The sequence below is a fragment of the Tursiops truncatus genome, chromosome X (assembly GCF_011762595.2).
Source record: "Tursiops truncatus isolate mTurTru1 chromosome X, mTurTru1.mat.Y, whole genome shotgun sequence".
In the NCBI taxonomy this organism is placed as follows: domain Eukaryota; kingdom Metazoa; phylum Chordata; class Mammalia; order Artiodactyla; family Delphinidae; genus Tursiops; species Tursiops truncatus.
In genome coordinates, this window is record NC_047055.1 from 14,378,751 (window position 1) to 14,392,521 (window position 13,771).

The 13,771-nt window shown below is 41.3% G+C and overlaps 1 protein-coding gene and 1 non-coding gene across 3 annotated transcripts; both read left to right on the plus strand.

Moving 5' to 3' along the window:
• Positions 1–3,308: 3,308 nt before the first annotated feature.
• Positions 3,309–12,157, plus strand: RBMX (RNA binding motif protein X-linked). Of its 2 annotated transcripts, XM_033848995.2 has the most exons (11): positions 3,309–3,465; positions 4,699–4,827; positions 5,027–5,133; positions 5,604–5,775; positions 6,394–6,546; positions 6,805–6,919; positions 7,021–7,146; positions 7,252–7,334; positions 7,961–9,185; positions 10,065–10,155; positions 10,860–12,157. In XM_033848995.2, the coding sequence occupies exons 2-9, from the start codon at positions 4,719–4,721 to the stop codon at positions 8,269–8,271; spliced, it is 1,176 nt and encodes a 391-aa protein (XP_033704886.1). In that variant the 5' UTR covers positions 3,309–3,465; positions 4,699–4,718; the 3' UTR covers positions 8,272–9,185; positions 10,065–10,155; positions 10,860–12,157. The 2 variants fall into 2 exon arrangements, with proteins under 2 accessions (XP_033704886.1, XP_073655300.1); XM_073799199.1 differs by having other exon boundaries at positions 7,961–10,155.
• Positions 4,880–4,951, plus strand: LOC117310471 (small nucleolar RNA SNORD61). The gene has a single exon (XR_004524616.1). It is a non-coding gene; the product is annotated as a small nucleolar RNA SNORD61 (small nucleolar RNA).
• Positions 12,158–13,771: the final 1,614 nt, after the last annotated feature.

A 13,771-nucleotide genomic window follows, 5' to 3' on the forward strand; every position in this document is an offset into this window, starting at 1 on the left:
ATTGGTCAATCATTGAGATGGCATCTGGAGAGCAACAATGAGGCAAAGGAAAAATTAGAGTAAAAAGAAAATTATAACTATACTTAATGATAATCCAAAGGAGTAAATAGAAAGAAAGAAGTAAAGGGAAAAATCTAGAAGATCCATGAAGGGGAAGGATGGGATTCAGAGATTAGTTTTGGGCAGTCTGCTTACCCGATTGCCTGTTGGCCAGAGCTGCTCACACTTAGCTTGCCCACATCCCCTCTCTCTTGGGACTACATCAGCAACACCCTGCTTCCTGCCCCTCCCTTCCCCTGTACAGTCTCTGGATTGCAGCCACTGTGATCTCTTTAAGATGAAATCTGATTATCTTGCTTTACCTCTTAAAAAGGCTCCCCTCTCCAGTGCCCTCTGATCCGGTCAGTAGGCCCTCTGCCTCCCTCTCCAGGTACTTGCTTTGTCCTCTGTGTCTCACCTCTAGATTCTAAGCTACAGCCATAATGATGCTCTCCTACAGATTCCTCAACTAGCCATTCCCCACCCCCTCCCTTTCTCTTCTGGTCATTGGAAGTGCTGGCCCCCTAGTCTAGAGCACTCCACTCCCCACCTCCCACATTCCTGAGCACGAACTGCAAAGACCAGAGTAATCTGTTCCACTGGGAGGCACATTTCCTTCTCGAGACCCAGGGGGACAGGGACATCTATGGTAGAAATCAGCCCCGTTCTCCCCTAGTCCGGCAGAGGCCCTCTAGTCCTTTTGCCTGGATCTGAGACAGAGAAAGAGCACCTGCTGGCCCAGGGGGAGGGATTTCTCCTAGTTCTGCCTGGGGGTGCAGACTCCCTTTGCTGAGGCGAGCATTTAAGTGCTTTTTGCCAACCTGGCCAATCCCCAACTATCGCTACTCAATAATTTACATAACTCATTCTGAAGGCAAGTGGACGTGACTTTTGCCTTACTTGTTATTATTTGGCTGGGAAAAGAAAAAAGGACAAATATTCTTATTGAACTGAGTACTATTCCCTCCATTAATGTTCATAATTCAAAGCTGGTTCCAAAGCTCCTTGGAGCTTTTACCCACGACCTGAGCATCATTTCCTACCACCTGCCTGGCACATACCGTAATTCACCACGGCAGAGTTAACTGTAACTGTGAAGAAGAAGTGACAATTGTCCATAAATTCTACCCCTCCCCCAAGATAAACTGGTAACATTTTAGCATATTTCCTTCTAGTGTTTTCCTCTCCACATGTATTTTTTAGTAATTAATACAGACTTCTTTTCTTTTCCCCATTGTATTCTCTTCTTTGGTGGTCCCATTAACTCTGATGAGTTTCATTACTATTTCTAAAGCGACAGATTTAGCCCTGATCTCTGGTCTGAGCATCAGATTTCTTCACCCTCGCCCACATTCCCAAACTTGCTCCTTTGCAGCCATTTTGATAAATGGCCACCACCTATTAATACCAGATAGTCATCCATAATGACTTACCCTGTTGTTTGAATTCAACCCCAGTGCTCTCCCATCTGATTCATTAGCAAATCCTGTCCATGCTACCTGCCATATACACCTAGCAATTGTTCCTTCCTCCCCAGATCCACTGCTGAACCCTAATTCAAGGCACTGTCTTCTCTCTCCTGGTCTGTTCACACAGCCCCACTGGTGTCCCTGCTTCCACACTTACCCCTGCAATCTTTTTTTTTTTTTTTTTTTTTTGCGGTACGCGGGCCTCTCACTCTTGTGCCCTCTCCCGTTGCGGAGCACAGGCTCCGGACACGCAGGCTCAGCGGCCATGGCTCAGCAGCCTAAGCCGCTCCGCAGCATGTGGGATCTTCCCGGACCGGGGCACAAACCCGTGTCTCCTGCATCGGCAGGCGGACTCTCAAGCACTGCGCCACCAGGGAAGGCCCCTGCAATCTTTTAATGGGTTCGAATGTTCTGCCTACCTTGGCTCCCTCATTTTATGCCCCTTAAATTCCGGTCGCCCTGGATCCCTTTCTGTCCCTTGATACATGCAACCTCTTTCCCTCCACTTTGCGCTTGTTTCTCTGAAAAGCTTCGGATCTCCCACCCCCACCCCAGCTTTCCCGAGGCGGATTTCTTTTCTTCCATCAGAGCTGATCTCCAAAGCCACCTCTTCAGATAGACCTTCCCTGAGGGCTAAATCGAATTTGGTCTCCCAAATGTTGTCCATCAAAGCCCTGAGTTTACTTCTTCCCTGGCACTAATCACAAGATGCAATTGTTTTATTTGTTAATTGTATTTAAATGTTCTCCTTAGTTTGTAAAGAAATTAGAAAATAAAAAATTTTTGTAATCCCCTCCTCGAGTAGGATTGGCAGATAAAAAACACAGTTACGGGCTCCCCTGGTGGCGCAGTGGTTGAGAGTCCGCCTGCCGATGCAGGAAACACGGGTTCGTGCCCCGGTCCGGGAAGATCCCACATGCCGCGGAGCGGCTGGGCCCTTGAGCCATGGCCGCTGAGCATGTGCTCCGCAACGGGAGAGGCCACAACAGTGAGAGGCCCGCGTACCGGAAAACAAACAAACAAACACAGTTACATTTGAATTTCAGATAAACAGTGAATAAGTTTACTTTATATGATATTGAGATCTACTTATATTGAAAAAAAAGTATTTGTTATCTGGAATTCAAACTTGACTGGGCATCCTGTATTTCATTTGCTAAATCTGGCAGCCTTACCAATGAGGCGCGTTGCCCTTGTCTCGCTTTGCTGGGTTGTACCCTCACGGCCAAGCCCAGAGCCTGCCCGCCATTTAGTAGATGCTCAGTAATTGTTCTATGTAAACGGATAATCTGTCTGTTTAGTACAGTTCTTTTCCCCCACCTCACACTTATTTATCAGAATTTTCCCCATTCACTAAAAATTCTTGTTAAAGATATTTGGGGAAAATGTATTTTTAATACAATAATTCTAAGCTTCTTTGTTTTTCATTTCTGCAAAACTGGCATAATTCTATCCTCATCAACGTTGTTTTGAGAATTAGAGTTAATGGGTGTAAAGTTTAGCACTATGCCTGGCCCACCAGAACACGCAAAAAATTTCAGTTCTTTTTTACATGAAGCCCGTTGAACCATTTTAGCGGAAAGCAAAAACGCGGGTTTGGGGAGCACCGGTGGGGGTTGGGAAAACGGTTAGAAATCGGGGCCAGCTGGAGAGCTGAGGGCCCAGGAAAAGGGGAGGAGCGAAGAGTGAATAACAGCGGAGGCAGCTAATGGGGAAGCTGGGAAACGCTCCCCACCCGTTCGCATTTTAAATTCTAAGCTCCGCCTGCATCCGGGTCCTTGAGCCTCGTTCCCGGGCAGTATAAAGTTTGCTGTCTCCTTTGTTCGCCCTCGTTGCGCAGTAGTGCGATTGGCTTCTCGCTTCCTTTCTCGGGATCGACCACCCTCCCGCGTGCTGAGCTGCTAGGAAGCCGCGATCGGCGAGCTCGTAGGAGCTTGAAACAGTTGCCACCCCTCCGGTACGTGGGTCCTCTCCTTTACAGTCTGTTTTTCGTTCACTCTTGCCACGTTAGAACTTGGGATTATCTCCTTGGAGATGGGGGTGGCGGGCGCCATTTTAAGAACCCAGAGGTGCCGACCTATTTAGGGAAACCTGGGAGTGTCGAAGGAGAGCAGACGCTGGGGTGCCACTTCGTAGTGTACCTCTGCAGAAAGTTTGGCTGTCGCCTCTGGGGGCGGGAGGTGGCGGAGGTCGGGGCCTGAGCGGGACGAGGAGGGACCGCGCCTCCGTGGTCGCTACCTGCATTGGGATGGCGGTGGCGCTCCGGGCGGGCACTTGCACTTTTGCGCGGGGTCCTTGTTCATTGGCAGCCTTGGAGCGGAAGCCATTTGAGTTTTCTCAGCCTCCGCTGGTGGGAAAAGTTACTCCCCTGACCGGCGGCGGTTGTTCTGGGCTGAATCCAAGTGTCGCCATTTTGTGTTTTCCACGCGGTTTTTAATGACGGGTTTTAATTGGGTTCCGCTGCAGTCATGGAGTGCTTAGTGTTACAGTGCGCGCTTCCACGTTCCGTTACTTTGTATCCGATGATATTGACACTTTTTAAAAAAGTAAACAACGTAGCGAGCAGGGCAGGGGCTGGTGAAGAAGGGGTCATAACTTGATTAAAACTTTAAATTGGTCCTAAGGTTTACTAGGGAATCCCAATGAAAGGCAAAGTTCTCGGGAGAGGGCTTGGTCTTACGGACCTACGTTTGGCCTGTGACCTTGACTGAGTCAGTTTAAAAAAATCATTAGGGTAATTGGGATGTGATCATTGAATTTTTAAAAGGCAACAAATCTAGTGTTAAAGCTAAAATTCACTTTTTGAAATGTTGTGGTTACTTGGTTAAGACTGCCAAAGTGGATTAAGGATAAAGGCATTAGTTAAGTAGGCTTTTGTTTTTTGGCCGTGCCGTGCAACTTGTGGGATTTTAGTTCCCTGACGAGGGATCGAACCTGGGCCCTCGGCAGTGAGAGCGTAGAGTCCTAACCACTGGACGTCAGGAAATTCCCTTAAGTTGGCTTTTTTAACCATTTTAATGTAAACAGTTATCACTGAACTAGTTAAATTGGTTTCCTGGTAAGGCTTAGAAAAAATTGTTTTCTGTGTATTATGCTATTAAGGAATGATTTTAGTAAACAAGAAAAATGAGCCCCGGTACACATGTTGGGTAAACTTTTCCAGGGAGGGTTAACACTTTTTTTCCAACAGACTTTCACCAGAGGGAAAAAATGGTTGAAGCAGATCGCCCAGGAAAGCTCTTCATCGGTGGCCTCAATACAGAAACAAATGAGAAAGCTCTTGAAGCAGTATTTGGCAAATATGGACGAATAGTGGAAGGTGAGTTATCTGAAAGTATATGCAGGGTTATTGTAATTTTTAAAAAAGGTAAGCTGTGATGAATTTGATTGCATTGATCATATGAAATGATAATGTGCTTTGTCCTCTAAGAAGTTCTGAGCTTTCTTTTTACAGATTTACTTTTGTTTTTCCGTTTGAAATAGAGTAACACTCCTTTTCCCCCTGAAAACTACTTTAGTTCTCTTGATGAAAGATCGTGAAACCAACAAATCTAGAGGATTTGCTTTTGTCACCTTCGAAAGCCCAGCAGATGCTAAGGATGCAGCGAGAGACATGAATGGAAAGGTGAGACTGCACAATACCGTGTTTCCTAGTACGTAAAATAGCACAATGTTACTCAAGTCTGGTCTAGGGCAGCTCTTGAATTTTACTGAGTGTATACTTTTCCAGGACCCTCTTATCCTAGCCCTTTGTAATTTTAGAACGAAATTTTGTAAAGTGTATTCTTGACAAGAATCCTTCAGTTTTAGAATATTCGGTATTATACTTCGTCTGGGATCCTTGACTTTTGTTTTTGGTTATTTGTCTTAATAAGTTGGTCATTGTCTGGCATTGTTTTTAAACTTTACCGACCTAGCAGTACAGTGGATCCACCTTAGGTTTTAGTTCAAATAAGCAGTTATCTTAAAAGACTAGGTATTTAAGTGCTAAACAGAAAGGTACAGCATTTTGAAGGACATACTAGTGTCGCAGTGCATAGTGGATCTGCAAGTTCTTTTTTTAAGTTTCCATAATTAACCACTGATATTATTTAGTCCTTAGATGGAAAAGCCATCAAGGTAGAACAAGCCACTAAACCATCATTTGAAAGTGGTAGACGTGGACCACCTCCACCTCCAAGAAGCAGAGGCCCTCCAAGAGGCCTTAGAGGCGGAAGAGGAGGAAGTGGAGGAACCAGGGGACCTCCCTCACGTGGAGGGCACATGGGTAATGACTTAGGTTTACTTTAGGCTTGGTGTATAAGTTAGGAACTGTAAACACACCAGTGTGTGCTTTGGTTAATAAGTATTTTAAAGGCCCTAGCTTTTGAAATTGAGAACACTTGTTCATCTACCAAAGTGATTGACTTAAGGAAAACATAGAAGCTATCCTAAGTTAAATTACAGTGTCTTGAAATAATTAACAATTAGCTATTCCTTATCCAGGTGAATTCATTCTGTAGGAAAAAACACTTGCAGAAAAATTTTGATAGGTATTAGGTGTTGGTCATATGAAAATGAAACAGTGTATATATTTTTTTGAAGTAACTTGAAAAGAACCCTCAGGAGAACCCTTCGTGTCTACTTTGCTAATCTATGCAGACTTAAATAGATGACTACCGTATAGGGAACTATATACACTTTGTATAGTTCCTTGTATGTAGTTTTCTGTGTATACTCTATATACACTGTACAGTTCTCATGCTCAGTCACATATGAGTGAGAACTCAAGATTCCCCGACTAAACAGAAATGGTCATACTCTTGATTAAGCAAAGAAAACTATAGATTTTTCTTAGTACTTATATTAACATGATTTTCTTTTTTTTGTTGTTGTTCTAATGTAGACGACGGTGGTTATTCCATGAATTTTAACATGAGTTCTTCCAGGGGACCACTTCCAGTAAAAAGAGGACCACCACCACGAAGTGGGGGTCCTCCTCCTAAAAGATCTGCCCCTTCAGGACCAGTTCGCAGCAGCAGTGGAATGGGAGGAAGAGGTAAATGGTCCATTTATGACAGTCTGTCCTACCACCATAACACAAGGAAGGATTGAGAGGCGAATCCTAAAAATGATGCTTAAAACTGTACCTAGATCATTGAAAAGATTGGCGTACATAAGAAATTTTAAAGAGGATTTCCTCATTTGCATCCATATTGTCATATTTGGTTGAATCACTACTTTTCATTGCCTGAATATAAATTCACGTTTTGACTTTTCACTGGGTATGTTTTTAAAATGGACATTTTTCCTTAAGCTCCTGTATCACGTGGAAGAGATAGTTATGGAGGTCCACCTCGAAGGGAACCCCTGCCCTCTCGTAGAGATGTTTATTTGTCCCCAAGAGATGATGGATATTCTACTAAAGACAGGTAACAGAAAAGCATAGTAGTTTTTGTCTCTAATATTAATACTTAAGGTTGAAGGGGAGAGCTCATCAAAAATATGAACCAAGTTGCTTTTGTTTCTTTAGCTATTCAAGCAGAGATTACCCAAGTTCTCGTGATACAAGAGATTATGCACCACCACCAAGAGATTATACTTACCGTGATTATGGTCATTCCAGTTCACGTGATGACTATCCATCCAGAGGCTATAGGTAAGTGACTTTGCTGTTGCTGTCATGGCTTGATGTAAAAGAAATTTTTTTGCTGTAAAAATTGATGTTCCGGGGCTTGTAATACGTTTTTTTTCTTTAATTTAGTGATAGAGATGGCTATGGTCGTGATCGTGACTATTCAGATCATCCAAGTGGAGGTTCCTACAGAGATTCATATGAGAGTTATGGTAAGATTTTGGTTGAGGGTCTTTGAATATCACCAGCCTGAGTTTTTAGGTTCATGAGCCAGTTTATTAGGCTGTTGTGGTGCTTGCTTTTAAAGGGATGTTTGCTTGCTTTTAAGGGGGTAACTTAATCAGCTGGGCTTTTCCTAGTCTTGTGAGGGGCTTTTGTTTTTTCTAAGTTTTTTTTTGAGGCTGTTGGCTTGCTTTGGAGGGGATTTTGCTTGCTTAAATTGGCAGCCTTATGTGTTTTCCCCCAACAGTGAAAATACAATTAAAAATTTTATTAACAAGATCAAATGTTTACCATTGCAATATGAAGGAAAGTCTACAGTTCAAAATTGCAACTTATCACTGGAAAGTGGCTGAGTGTCTACTATAAAATAACAAGCTGTCTGGAATATCCTCTTGAAATACACCGTCTTCAGTCTTTTCAAACAAACATTAAAACCCATCCATTTCCGTATCTCAGCAGATGAGCAAATCCCTGTTAATGGCCAGCAATGGCAGAGTTTAAAACCTCCCAGTTGAGAAAGTAAACGTTTAATACAAGAATTCTGTAAATTCAGATTTAAATGTTGTATATATACAATTTATAGTGTTGCCATATTACCTGACCATTGACCCTGCAGGTAACTCACGTAGTGCTCCACCTACACGAGGGCCCCCGCCATCTTATGGTGGAAGCAGTCGCTATGATGATTACAGCAGCTCACGTGACGGATATGGTGGAAGTCGAGACAGTTACTCAAGCAGCCGAAGTGATCTCTACTCAAGTGGTCGTGATCGGGTTGGCAGACAAGAAAGAGGGCTTCCCCCTTCTATGGAAAGGGGGTACCCTCCTCCACGAGATTCCTACAGCAGTTCAAGCCGCGGAGCACCAAGAGGTGGTGGCCGTGGAGGAAGCCGATCTGATAGAGGGGGAGGCAGAAGCAGATATTAAAAACAAACAAAACTTTGGACCAAAATCCCTGTTCAAAGAAACAAACAAAAGTGGAACCTATTCTATCATAACTACCCAAGGACTACTAAAAGGAAAGATTGTGTTACCTTTTTTAAATTTCCTGTTAAGTTCCCCTTCCATAATTTTTATGTTCTTGTGAGGAAAAAGAGTAAAACATGTTTAATCTTTGATTTTATGAAATTGCTTTCAACGAGCAAATGTTAAGTGTGTTAAGACTTGACATGTGTACTAGTATTGTAATTTTCCAAGTAAAAGTGTCCCTAAAGGCCACTTTCTATGAATTTTTCCCCAGTAAATGATGAGGCAAGCAATTCTAAGATCTTTCACAAAATATCTATTCATCTAAAATGGAGAGATGACTCCTCCTGCCTATACAAACAAGCTAGCTATTAGAGGGTGGTTCGGGGTATGCTACTCTTAGGATTTCAGAGTGTCTTCAAACTGAAATCTCAATGTTCTCAGTATGAAAAACCTGAGATCAGATGCTTATATTGTAAGGAAAATGCTATTCGCCCAGTAAACCCAAAAAAGCAAATGGATAGTGCTGGCCATATTTTGCTTTTCTGACATTTCCTTGGGAATCTACAAGAACCTCCCCTTTCCCCCTCCCCAATAAGACCATTTAAGTGTGTGTTAAGCAACTACAGAATACTAAATAAAAAGTTTGGCCAAAACCAACCATGAAGCTGCAAACGATGCTTGCTCTTACTGTTTCAAATTTTTGCAACTCTGTAGTGTCTCACTTTTAAGGAACAGCTTGATTGCAAAGGAGAAAATAGATAAGCAATGAAGTTATCTCCAACTTCTCAAAGGCTTATGACTTCTAAAAAGTGAATCTATCAGCATTCCACATCAGATTTAAAGCATCAAATGCCTGTGAAACAGCAAAGATGGTAAGCAAAGCAAACTAGTTTTTCCGTCTAAGTCGAAATTGAACACTTACCTTCCTCATAGTACAGTGAAACATACTGTACCTCATGGCAATGGAAATGCTTTCTAGATTAAAAAAAAACTTTTGGAAAACAAAGTGTTCGATAGCATATTAGAAGTCCTCCAAATTCAACACTTGGATTTTTTTTAAAAGCATGTATGACACTTAAAGGCCTTAATACAGCTGTTGTTTACCAATAGCGATCTGGGGCTTGGGAGGGGGTATTTTTTTAAATCTGTTTTTGATGAAGACCTTTAAACATGCTTCATGTTTTAACATTTTTCAAATTATTCTTTTAGTCAATGTAGGAAATGGCTTAAGTTTGGGGTCCCCCTCTCTTTACCCCTGTAAGCCATTGCAAACCTGACATTTAGTTGGATGCCTGACTTGTTTTTAGTTCTGTGAAACTACACTGTATGGAGAAAATCTATTGCAAGTGGTCTTTAAAAAGCAAAACCTGAGGCAGCATGACCCAGGTCCAGCCATGAAGTTGAAAAAGATGCTCTTGAATATAGTAAACTTGAAGACCTCCAACTAAAAATCCTTACACTGCACTTATTCCTTCAAATAAGTTTTGTCCGTTCAACTTATGGATTTAACATGGCAGTGCACCATTGGAACAGAATGGGGATCCATAAGCCATGCAACTTAACCATTTAAGCCATTCCAGTCCATCCCAAGCCAGTGAAGCTTCCACCACTTAAGAGAAATAGTAGAACATGAAATACGTTAAGCTGCAAGTCTGAACTTGCCTTTTCTTTCTGGAAAAGGGGGCAGTTATAGGCAAGTTTTGAAGAATTTCCTTAAGAGGGATAACTAGTTACCTATTTAATTTTTACAGGTTGAGAATTTTGGTCATGGTCATGATGGTCATGGAGTGCTGATTGATTCACAATAGATAAAGCTGGCAGCAAGAGAAATGCAATGCTAAGGTAAGTTCCGAAAGCAGTGACCTTTGTAGGTTTAAATACTACAGCTTTGCCGTGTTGCATATGTTGATATTGGCAAGTTACTTGTAATGGGATAATCTAATGCTTGGATTACAAGGATAAAAAGTGCTCTAATGTGTAACACCTGGCACATTATTCGTTCAAATGTGGGGTGACGTTATCTTAAACAGGCATATTTCCATGAGTGGCTCAGTCATGCAATGCTTTTAGTAGCTCTATTGAATGCATACATTTTGCTAATACTGTTTTCAGAAGCAGTTGTTGGCTGGAGCGTTACAGTTAGTGTTTTGTCGTGTAAGCAGACTTAACTTGTATGAGGTTCAAATTTTATCCTGTGCGTTTTTTAAATGACACCCTTTTCATCAGTTCCTGATTGTTTGATTGGCCACAGTACAGACTGGCTGAAGGGTGAACAGATGCAGCTGCCACCGAGTCCCTAGTTTGAGTAACGATTTTATTAGTAAAATGATGACATAGTTATTGTCTTCATTACCAAAGTGATGCTTACAGGAATTATAGGTTTTTATGGTTGCTTTTTTGAGCTTGTAATTTAAAGCAAATGTTATACATGTTGCCAGTTAAAGCAACAAAGTAATGTATTTAAAGAATAGGTAAGGGGGGCCAGTAATTTCCAGTCTAAAACAGTAAATACTTTGTGATGTGATAACATGCTTTTCATTTTACAGAGTTGTTGAAGCAGAAGAATGCTGATTGTCCTTAAGGCACAACAGTTGCATAAGCAGTACTCATCAGAATTGGTTTGGTGCAGACAAGATTTTTGCCTTCCAGGGTTCCTGTGGATCTAAGGAAGGCATCAACGTTGGTTAGCACTTGTAACTAGGGAGTGGCAGTTACTTAAAATAAGTAATTGACCAGATGGAGAAAGGGGAGCAATTAAAGAAATTGGTAAGTGGAGGTAGTCAGGAAGTTTTCATGGTTCTTTATGTAGATCTTACAGCTTTGACTTTCATTTCCTTTAGCCAAAGTCATAGGGACAACTGCAATTTAGAACTTCCTAATTACCACTGATTGTCAGAAAGTCGGATTAGAAAAATGAAAGGCATAAGAGGTGACTTTATCCAGTAAAGTGTCTGATTTTCAGCAGGTAAAATATTTCTTGGTGTTAGTTTATCCAGGAGTGAGATTTAGTCTTAAAACTAAAGGGAAGACTAATATCTGGAAACTAAAGTAACTGGAAACATAAAATGCTCAAAAGCACACTTCTTAAAAACTGGAAACAAAATCGGGCCATTTGGCTTTTGCTATTTTTTTTAAGTTATTTTGTAAGCCTACTTTACCCCTCACCCCACTTCATATCTTAGAAACAAATCAAGATACAGTACAGCTTTGTCATTTATTGCATTGGAGACTAGAGCCAATAGTGTAAAAGCTAATGTTCTCAAAGGAAACAGATTTGAGTTGTTGGATTAGGAGAAACCAACTCACCTTCTGAATTTTTGCCTAGTAAATATCAGTACTATCATGTTTAACATTTGCAATCATGGAAAATAATCAAGAAATTTAACCCTCATTTTGATGGGCTCTTCTAATCACAGACCATCAGGGTATTGATCAAATTTAAAAAACCACTGCACTTACATAGCTGTTTTCCTCAGTCATTCTGTAATCTAAATACTTGGGTTTATGCTTCCGTGGACCTTTTGGCTCTTGAGATTTTATTTAGGTTATCTTGAAGATAAGTGTAGAACATAGAGATTAATCATAGTAAACATGAATACTAAATTGAAGAACGCTTAATGACCAGACAGCTGTTTGGCAAATAGTTTGTTGACCCGGCAGATTTAATTCTGCTCCTGTTGGAAAAAGAATCTGTCTTGATTCTTCTGGCTTTATACTGGTTGTAAAAGAAACAGAATAACATGTTTTTCTTGTTTAACTGGTAGTTGAATATAGAACTTAGGTATAATGGTTTTTCTCTTTTTGGAATGTTTTGTATTTGAACCTTAATAAAACTTAACATGCATTTTTCTTGTGGCCCTGGGTTCTTTTTTATAATAAGGGATTCATTTGGCTTTTAAATAATGATCTCCACATGTTCCCCTCCCCCAAACCCTAGTTCTCAGGCACTGTTAGCCCTTGCAGTTAGTTGCCAGGGAACATAGTCACTGAGGGTATCCTGTGGCTAGGCTTCCTTCATTAGGAGAGGGAGTTTCAGGTAGGTATCACGGTAATTCGGATGATTTCATTTAATCCTTACCCTGAAATTGGAGCAATAACACCAAAGAACTAGAAGCTAAAGTACAAAAGATGTACTGTAGTGCTTTTGATATTTCCTGCTGGCTCCTGGGAAGAAGGCAGGTTGGTTAATTTGATTTGGCAGAGTCCCACTTCAGACCAACTCTTTAATGGGGATGCCATTAAACCAGCACATGATTAGTGTACTTCTTTATTGGTAAGTTTCTTTACTGTTCTATGTACATCTGACTCATGTTCATTTGCACTTGATAAAACTAATTTAGTGACAGTTGTCCTTTATTTAAGGGAGAACAGTCAATGGGTCGGGAGTGCAGTGGCTCACAAGCAGCAAAGCACTGTTCCCAGGGCATTTGGGGCAAGAGTTTTACAGAGTAGGCATCATTGGCTGTGGGGTCCTGTTTTCTAGGGGAAGGTGAGCTAGCTAAAGTTGGAGGATTGTGATGGGTGTATGTTAAAGGTCACCTTGATGGGGTGTTTTCCTGTAAATGTGTGCTGACTTAGGTTTACCTTTGTGAGGTGGGCCAGACCACTGCTGGCAGCCTTCATTTTGTGGGTCCTGATACATGTATTAACTTTTATAAGCATGTAAAACAGGATATTGTGGTTGGGCTATATAGCCAGTTGAAGGAACTCATCACATGGAAAAGCAGTGTTAGCTGAGCATTAGGGTTGCAGAAAAAGCTTCAGTACTGTCATTCTGTAAATAACCTCAGCTCTATACCAGTTGTTCCAGAAAAACTTAAAATCCATCACATCAATTTTTGTTCAGTTGCACATGTCAATAACCTGAAAACAGGCATTCACAACAATAACAAGCTCAATGTTCATAAATTCTGAAATTTCAACCAGAAGCGTACCATGAGATTTGGTAAAACCTTACAAACTATCAAAGTGGAGAACGTTGCTGTCACCCCAGCAAGTTACCTTGTGGCCCTTCCTCGACGATTCTTGGCCTCTATCCCCTAAAGACGAACTGCCTGTTATTGAATATAAATGCAATAAAAATATGGGTCCTATAAGGCTTTCATTAAGCAAAGTGCTTTTGAGATTCAGCCATGTTGTGTACGCATATGAGTATGAGCAAAGTACGGTTTACCTATTGCTGGAAACCTGGGCTTTTTCAGCTCTTGGCTATTACAAATAAAGTCCCTGTGAATGAATGTTCTCATGCAAGTCTGTACATGATTAGAGATGAAAACAGGTATGAAATTGCTGGATTGTAAGATAGAAAGTTTTATAAGAAATTGCCAGACGATTTTCCCAAAGTTCTATTAGCACTAACAATGTGAATTCTGGTTACTCGACCCCACCGATGTCTGGTGTTTTAAAATTTAGCCATTCTACTGGGTACATTGTATCATTGTGGTTTAAATTTGTATAT